The following is a 9478-nucleotide window of genomic DNA, read 5'->3' on the forward strand; positions in this document are numbered from 1 at the left end:
GAGTCGCAGATCTCTCCATCGGAAATCGATCCCCATAGGGGAAACATTAGGTTGCTCGGGAGACGACTGAACCGAATGCACAACTCGCCTTGGAGATCCAGGTAGGGTCACTTGCATGGCCATTTGGAGGGCCGGACCTGTTGGCGTCGGTACCGTGGCAGCTGTCGGAACCGATGGAATGGAGGAGCCTGAATCACGATGTCTCGGGTGATCGGGCTTCTTAGGCTTATGGGTTGGTTTTTCTGCTTTGTCCTTTTTGGGCTTCTTATGGCCCGAGGACTTATCGGATCCACAATGCTTCCTCTTCTCTTTCTGTTTATGAGGGGGAGAAGAGGGTCTCTGAGCTTCCAGCACTGGAGCACCATCAGCCAATGGGTGGGGTGGAGAAGCGGTGGAAGCAGAGGCTGGAACAGATTTGCTGGCCAGTTGGTCCAACTGTAGGAGGGCCTGGTCCCACAGGAGTTTTCGCAGACGATTCTCCCAGTTCTTTCATGCCTGCTTTGTAAAGGCCTGGCAATGGCCACATTTGGCAGTCCTGTGGCCCTCTCCAAGGCAGTGACATTTTTTGACCCGCACTGCGAGCACTTGCAGAAAGCCGCACGCTGCGCCATCGAGGAAAATAGAAGACAGAAGTAGGTAGGAGAGCAAGTAGTAATGAAGAGGTGAAAGGCTCGAGGCACAGTGAACGGCAGTCGCAAGAAGACTAGGAAAATGGCGGGCACTCCTCTCCATTTATATCACTGGGGGGAGCGGAGTTTCCCACCAAAAACCGTTAAGCTTTGCAATCTTTTCCGGACTTAGGCATTGCGCAGGTGCAACACCCATATGTGTGATGCACAGAGGCCACAACAAAGAATGTAGTTGTACTGTCTGCTTTGTGTTGCTTTGTTGCTTAATTTGTCCAAGAGAATTAATGGAAGAACTATATTGCTGCAATTAGAAGGTGTTCTACATTTCACTAGTTGATAAATGTAAACTGCTTTCTTCATTACTCTGTTGGGGACAGCAGTTTTGTGGTAAGAGTCTCATTGTTGCACAGGTTTTTTAACAATTACATAATTAATGTGTTCACTTCCAAACTGACAAAAAAGAGGAAATGTATCACCTGAAAAAAAAAGAGATTTGGATTTGTCTACGATTGCATGCTAATTTATATTTAGGGATGCAAACTGAGAAATAATAACTATAATTTGAATAGGAATACATTGCAGCACACCATACTTTCTTTTGGCCATGTTAGATGAATGCCTGCTCTCCAGGTGTGGATGGTCAACTTCACATTCCTACCCCTTTCCCTTCCTATGGTTCTTTATCCTTAAACTAGACTTGTGCAGGACAACAGTTCAAACAGAAGGTGCCTCTGCTGTAAAATAAGACTTATATCCAGCATACTACACAGTTCCAGCATTTATCAGACTATTAACAAGAAATAGCCTTCTAAACTGTTTTTGAAGTAAGATTGATATTGCCCATGACAACTGGCAGATATATCATTTTTCAAGACTCTTGAAAACAACAGGAGATACAAAATCAGAACACATAAATGTAATCTTGACAGCAAATTTGATGCAGCATTTAGTAGTCCAGTTCATGTAAGCTATAACTACAGTATATTTGTGTATCTGTAATTTGAATTTTGTGTAAACAAAACTACACAACGATCTAACAGAGGGCATAGGAGGTAGGGAATTCCACAAACTAAAGTAAATGCAATATAGTCCTATTACATCCTATTCCATATCACAAAAGTACTATTCCAATCCCTATATAAATGGGTTCCAGTTTGGCAAAAATCTTTTGATGCATTAGTCAATTTTTAATAGATCATCTCTGTAAATGTGGCCATATGAGCTGATTCCAGAAACAAATTCCACAGAGCATAACTTTGTTTTCCTTCAGACTTGTTGTATTATATAGAATCATAGAATAGTAGAGTTGGAAGGGGCCATGAAGGCCACTGAAGCCAGCCCCTTGCTGTTGCAGGACACCAATTTACACCATCCCATGCAGATGGCTGTCCAATTTCACCTTGAATGTCTCTAGTGTGGCAGAACCCACCACCTCTCTAGGCAGCTGGTTCCACTGTCATTTTGCTTTGACAGTATGTAGCATTAACACTAATAAAAGCTGGTGTAAAAGCTTTTTGCAGGTTTCTGTGAGTTCTCAACCCTAGTCTATCTTCCTTCAGAACATAAAATTATTTCCCATCGAATAAATTAGCTGTTATATGGAGATACTATATTTTGGATAAACACAAAATAGCATTTCATCTTTCTTAGTAGAGACAATATAGGAGGACTGATGGGCTTGTCAAAATGAATCTGATCAGGACAATCTGACTTGCTTAAGGAGGTAAACGATATACCCCCTTGCCAAAACAAAAACAAGTGAAATGACTGAATTATATAGTTTGTGTTATTTCTTTCGTAAAGACCTCTTTTTCCACTCTTCCAGTGATTCTTCTCACTACTGAGATTGATTCACATAATTATCATGAGTAGATGTAAATATCAAATAGCAACTGGTATGTGTGTATTAGCTGTCAGAAATCCTCCTAAAATTTACAAAGCAGTGTTGCATTTAGATAATGCTTTGGATGTTGTATTAATAGCCTCTGAGACTATGCTTAGCTTTTTGACTTAAGATAGATTTTATCTTAACCAAACAAAAGTTACAGTTAAAGGACACTATAACAAAATTGGTGCAAAGCAGATGCATTGATTCACTTGGTCAATACTCAACAGATTGAACTGAAATCTATTAGTATTTACCTTTGGGGTTATGTTCTTCATCTATATAAACTGATTTCATAAATTAATGAAATGCAATACTTTCTTATACAGAAAGCAAATGCTGCTTTATGGCTAAATTTCCTTTTAGTAGGATTTCTCTTCTTAAGATAATTGCTTATACCCTTGATTAAATCAGGACATTGTGGTTGCATGCCATTTTTCAAAGAGGAAGAGGGCAGTTACAGAAAAGAGCAGGTTTAATCTTTTAATTAAAATGTTGCATTTATTTTACTATCCATATTCCAGAGTATTGATTCCATTTGTGCTAAGAATGCTTTCATGCAATGTGAAATACCAGATTGTTCTAGATAGAATTTCTGCTGGTGGGCAATGGATCAAGTGAACGGGTGACTTGGAAAAACAAGAAATATAATCTTCCAGTAAACTATATTTAATATGTACCATTCAAAGTCCAACATCTCCCAAACTATGAGCTGCCATACAGACCCCAAACATCTCTAAGCTAGCCAAACATTACTATTCCAATTAATTTCAGCCACAGATAATTCAGGAACAAATATATCATCCAGTATATGAATAATAATTCAAGTCATGCCACTGTCTGTCACTTTCTTTTGACATATGTAGCTTTGTTTTTTCATGCAGGTGGAGTAACTGACTCTTACAATTTTTATAATGAGTCACAACTGTCAACTTAATAGGTATTTTTATTTTGTGGAATTTTCCATTTCAACCAGTACTCACATATAAGGAAAGGTTTTGCCTAGAGGCTTCTCAAAGGCATCAAAGTACACAACTCCAAGAGACAAGTTTGTTCCTTTAAGATCTTTCAAGCTCAGAAAGGGGCAGGGACTGGGCAGTCATGAAATCTGCACTAAAGTCTTAAGCATTGATTCTGTTCAAAAACATGGTCCCTAGGCCTGGCAAACTCTGACTCTGGAGCCTGATTGTCTGCTGCTAATGACTACTTTCATTCAGGGTCCTTGGCCAGCATCTGTGCAGGTTTCAGCTAGACAGGTATTAATGGACTTCAGTCATTAGCCATGTAACTTGGGACTGATGGGAAACCCAACTATTTATGGACTGTCACAGGTTCCTCATGACTAGCATAGGAACTTCATATCCAATAGGGAGTTGGCAAACTTCACAATGCATTAGGACTTAGACTAGCTGTTTGCTAGTTCTGATAGTGCTTGTGGAACAGTCTTGGCTGCTGTACTTTTTCTGCTTTATAAAACCCTCAGAATCTAATAAAATCCTTATATCCTGTGTGCCAAACACTTATATGGCATTAATGTCTGAGTCACTATATCTCCCATTTCTACTTTCTCTCTGCCTGCTATCAATACAACCTCTCCTTGGCATGGTAAGTCCAAAGGAAGTGTCTATTGAGAATTAAATGATTTCAGTATCCTTGTTCACAATGAATTTCACTTTCTTAGCTCTGTAACATTTCCATTAATTCATCCATACCTTTTTGTTGTTCTTGCAAATTGCATTCACTCCCCCCCTCTTCATCTTCTCAGTTTCCTATTCACTGTCTTAGACGTCTTCAATTAGACTGCTGTATTACTTATTCACTGACTCAGCCTTTACCGAAGCTACACTTTATGTCAATAACTAAAAGGAGATGGTGTTTCTGGCAAAAGTAGTTCAGCAGAATACAATGCTAAATGCCACTGCAATCAAAAGTTCGTTAGCAAACTTTCATTGATAACATTCTTATAAAGATATCTGAATCATAAACTTCAGGAAAAAGGAAAAGAGAAAAGAAAAGAGACTAGGAGCTCTGTTGGAAAGATCCTTGTTTTGGATCATGGAAATTATATCCACATTTTTTTTTAGTGAAGCTGAGACCACTGACTCAGATAAAAATTCCCATCCTCAATTCCAAACCAGAAAAATTACAACAGTGAACATATATCTTATATGATCATTTCTGTTCATCACTTGATAGTAGCTTCAGAACAGTGAAAAAACCCTATTGAAGCTCAGCCTCATTTGCCTATCAGGCCTTCCCTTACTTGTAATGAATTATGAAAGCACTCAGCATTACAACTGTTTTGTTGCAGTGTTTTTGTTGTCCTTATGCTATTTTTACATTTGTTTTAGACAATATGTTTATTGCTTAGTGATTTTAGGGTGTCAAGCAGTATAAGAATAGTATGTGTGGACAGACAGACAGACAGACGAGAAAACTGATGAGACAAAAGAGAGAGTGTGTGTGTGTTCAGGTGCATTTAAAGTATTCAAGGGTATTTTATTATTTATTTAAAACATTTCTATCACATCTTTATCTGAAATGGATCTCAAAATGATTTACAAACCAGAAGTGTAACAGCACAATTAAAATACAAATACAATTTAAAATATACAATAAAACAATCCCAATTATTTGATAAAGCAATCAACTGGGTAAATTGGGTGAATAAAAATGTTTTAGCCTAGCACTGAAAAGAAAGCATTGGTACCAGGTGCACCTCTTGGGGCAGCAGGTACCAAAGTCAGGGCGCTACCATAGAAAAGGCCCTTCCCTGGGTAGCCATTCTTCCAGCCCCCTTCAGAGGTTAGACTTACCATAGCCTGCAATTTGAACCCCATCTCCCTAGTTCTAAAAGCAGTTTGCTATCCAGATTTAATTTTATTTGCTTGAACTATTTGTATCGTAGCATTGCTTGATATCCTAAAATCTCCAAGCAGTTTACATAATTGTACACATACAACAATAGAAAATAATAGTACATTAAAGGACTGCAATAAAAACTAAAAAAGCAGTGTCACTGTCAAGAAATCCTGAGTAAACACAGGTACTTTTAAGAGGCATTTATTGCACAACAGTTTCCATGTCTCAGACTACACATGGGAGTGTGCTGCAGCTGATGAGTTTCAGTACCATGAAGACCCACATATATGTTGTTACTTTGGCATCTATGTGTCATTACACTGTTGGTTTGAAAATTCTCAGAGATCAATATGGTATGAATAGATGAAGACAGTCAGCTAATAGCCAAACTGCAAAGTAGCAGGTAGCAAAACTTTAATTTGAGAATATAGAATATAAACTGTGGGGAACTGGAAAATAAATAATTTAATCATGATTGATTTTGGAAAAACCACCTGTAGATTAATGGCCATCAATTGCCCTTACTAAAAACCCTTGCAGAAATATTTCTTACTTTAGCTTCTGAAGTCGGTTCCAAAAAGCAAAGGCGATTCCCAAGCCCCTCAGCTGCCAAGCAGAACTTGCGCTGTTCTTTGTGAATGTTGGCAACACACTGAAGCACTACTTCATCATCCTGTCAAGAGACATGAGAGCCATGTGAGAAAATACAAAATACCTGAAAGGTTTAACTCAGTGATAGATTGGTCTCAAAACAACACACTTGTTTAAAGAGAGTAATGTGCATAATGTTTTTCTCATAAAGAATTATTACTTTCAGTTATATATTGCTTACTATTAATTCATACAATTGAAGACAAGGATTGAGGAGATCCAAGCATAGAACAAAATCATGATTTGGAATTATATGATCATGAATTGGGCTCCTGGGCAACTGGCACCCTGTTCTCCTGCCTCTAACATTTCTCCTTTTTTGCTGCTGCACCCCAAACAGTAATCTATGGCTTGTTCTTACTCTTCTCAAACTGTGATTTGCATTTGCCATCTGGAAGAAATATAGTTTGTCTCTTTTGATGTATATTGAATTTTTTGGATTTTTAATGTTTATATTTATTGTAATTTATATTATAATGACTTTTATTTATTGTTGTAAGCCGCCCCGAGGCTTCGGTGAATGGGGCGGCATAAAAATGTTTTAATTAATTAATTAATTAATTAATAAAAGGGGAAGGCACAGTATGTGAGGGAAGGAGGATTAAGTAGGACAGAAGGAAACACAAAACCCTTGGCCACATGATGTGCAAGCATGAGAACTAAATCACAGTTCAGGGTTTTGGGCTACTTGTGTGTTTTGGTATAAGAACCAAGATTACAATGGTTAGAGCAAGCCAGGTTGTGAATATCTGTAACCAGAACCCTATGGAAAGTTCCAGCTCCAAAGAATAAGCAATTATTTACGCTAAAATGTTTATCAACTTTAACCTACCCAAAATTTGACCCTGCAACAAAGAGCAAAGGACACAGAGTCAACAGATTAAGAGTTGGAGTACTCCAGTTAATTAAAACATCTGAAATGCCAACCTTTTTCACCTTTGCCAACTCTTAATTTTTTTCAACAATTAATTACTCCAAAAAGAATGACTTCTTTGAGTATGTAACAAAGGTTTCTTCACAGTATCATACAATATTCTAAATGGAACCAAAATGCATTTAAAGTTTAATTTTTAAGGGAAAAATAAAGTCAGGAGAGTTGTTTTAAATATTAGGTGGTATCTCTTCACTGAGACATTTCCTTGCAATTTGTTTCAGCAAGTCCTATTTCACTCTTGGGTATGAATGTAACTTAGAATGTAAGATGTAACTTAGAATGCCAAGAATGTAACTTAGATGCTGAATTTCCAATCTCTTTGAACCCCAGTATGGAGCTTGCCCTTAGAAGGAAGGATAGAAAAGCCTAAATTAGAGTCTTCAATACTAAATTATTCTGGGAGTAATCTAAGCCCTACCTGCTTAGATTTTTCAGGCTGATACTACATATTTGTAAGACTTCCTGAGACATTTTATCAGGAAGGACAGGGTAAAAAAAAATTTTTAAATAAATAAATAAATATTTGATTTATTTATTATAAAATCTATTCTTTCTCTGAATAGTTTCACCAATGCAACAAAATTCTTAAGTTTGCTCTCTATTTGATTTAGAGCCTTGTAAATTTCTGGACTGTTCTAGCAATTAAAGACATAATCCGATAGCATGATCACATGCATTTTGTCTAAACTTGCATACAATTTTGTCTTAAAACAGTTTTTCTGCCTGACAGAAATCCCCAATATGTTGTCTTTTTGTAGGATTCTTTCTCAGAAGATAAATTTGCAAACTTAGGGCTGCACTCTATCTCTGGCACAGATGCGTCTCAAAAAATAAGAGCCTAAAATGATAGCTCCCACCCAATTACTATCAAGCTCACTCTGGTTTGGAGTGTCCAAAGCATTGCACTCTCCAAGACCGCCTACTCATTTAAATTCTGGCATTTTAAAGACTAGCAACAATTAAACTGAAACTACATAAACCAAATGATTATACAATCAATCACAAAATTGTTAAATCATTCTAATTCAATATATTCTAGCATAATTAATACTTTCACATAAATTAAAGCTACTACATGTATCAGTCCTCTATAGGGATGATGCCTTGGCACAGCCCTTCAGTCATGACCCAAGCCTGCTGTCTTTTGCTTCTGTAAATTAAATAGCTTGCTGGATCACACCACTTAAAAGCCACTCAGATGGACTCTTGTTACTGATTACAAACCAGCAGAAAGGTTTTCCAACAGGATATAATGTAGTATCTATCACATCATGGATTGAAATTTTCTGCGCAATCACTTCTGAATGTTAACAGCTATCTCAGCTGATTTCCTTTGGTCTAACGGTAGTTCACTAAAGCAGAATTGGGAATAATTTAGGTAGAGCCATACAATAATTATGGGTAAAACGCAACAACGTCAGCCAACCAAACTGACTGATGCTGTTGATAAAATCAATTTTCTTTCCCTCATGCGGTCCCTCCATGCACACCCAAAATATGCTCCAGAGCATATTGGGGGAGAGTGGAATGGGAAGTCCCATTGGCAAGCAGATACCCAGTTGAACACACATGATTTCTTCCTATATATATCTAAATTATAAAAAGTTGGGAAGGGTGCCAGATAAGCTAGCAGTTTGGAGTCATTGCTACTAATGGAGCCATGGTGGGAATTCTGCTGCTCCGTTGACACAAGGAAACACAAAGTCAGTGACTCTCCTCTTCTCAGCCGTAGAACAGAGATGTGATCCTATGTTTTTGAGAGTGACAGAGTGGACAACTTGTGGCCCTGCATATGTTTTGGCCAGCAACTCCCATCATCTTTCACCAATGGATATATTGTGTCTAGAGCTGATGGGAGCTGTAGGCCAAAACATATGGGGGGGCCACTATTAGCCAGTCATTGATAAAAGATATATCCTAGAAGGTTCTATCCAGCAGGATATAGTGAATACCTCTGCAAGAGGAATAGCTGCAATCTAACAAATCTGATTTCCTCCAGGACTTAATAATGAAAAATATTTCTACTTGACTCAGATAACTTTATCAAAGTATTTTCATTTATTATTACTGTTTTCCATGCAGAATATAAAAAACACAATTACAGTCAATTATCATGAAATATGTACAATCCCCAATCCAGATCTTCTCTGTGTTTTGAAAACGAATCAAATTAAAATTATATTGTATCTGTTTGTTTGGTGCAAACCTGTGGTCCCTGGGGCAGTGTCCCCAGGTTCATAGGAAACAGTGGATCTTCCCCCTCTCAGAGTAGACAGAAAGCTCTGAACATGGTGAGGATCCAGCTCACAGCTCTCCCTGCTCCTGTGGAAAACTTCACTGCCTTTATTCTTCTAATGTCAAGGCTCCAAGATTAGAGAGGAGGAAAAGGGAAGGTCAGGAGCATGGCACAGGAATATGTGAATGATTCAAAACCCCCTCAGCCATTCAAAATGATTCAATGATTCAAAACCATTCCCCAAATCTGGAGGAAACTTAATGGCAATCCTAGAGTTGGCA

General features: G+C 37.8%; 1 protein-coding gene across 1 annotated transcript in view; it reads right to left on the bottom strand.

Moving 5' to 3' along the window:
- Positions 1 to 9208, bottom strand: part of RYR3 (ryanodine receptor 3) — a 397078-nt gene extending 387870 nt beyond the window's left edge. Inside the window, exons 1-2 of the mRNA XM_044436195.1 lie at positions 9168 to 9208; positions 5930 to 6049 (exon numbers count right to left, since the gene is read on the bottom strand). Coding sequence (XP_044292130.1) covers positions 5930 to 6049; positions 9168 to 9200 — 153 coding nt within the window. The 5' untranslated portion in view covers positions 9201 to 9208. The remainder of the gene's footprint in view (positions 1 to 5929; positions 6050 to 9167) is intronic.
- Between the last annotated feature and the right edge of the window lie 270 nt (positions 9209 to 9478).

Source organism: Varanus komodoensis, unplaced genomic scaffold, assembly GCF_004798865.1.
Source record: "Varanus komodoensis strain SLA01 unplaced genomic scaffold, ASM479886v1 scaffold3, whole genome shotgun sequence".
NCBI lineage: Eukaryota > Metazoa > Chordata > Lepidosauria > Squamata > Varanidae > Varanus > Varanus komodoensis.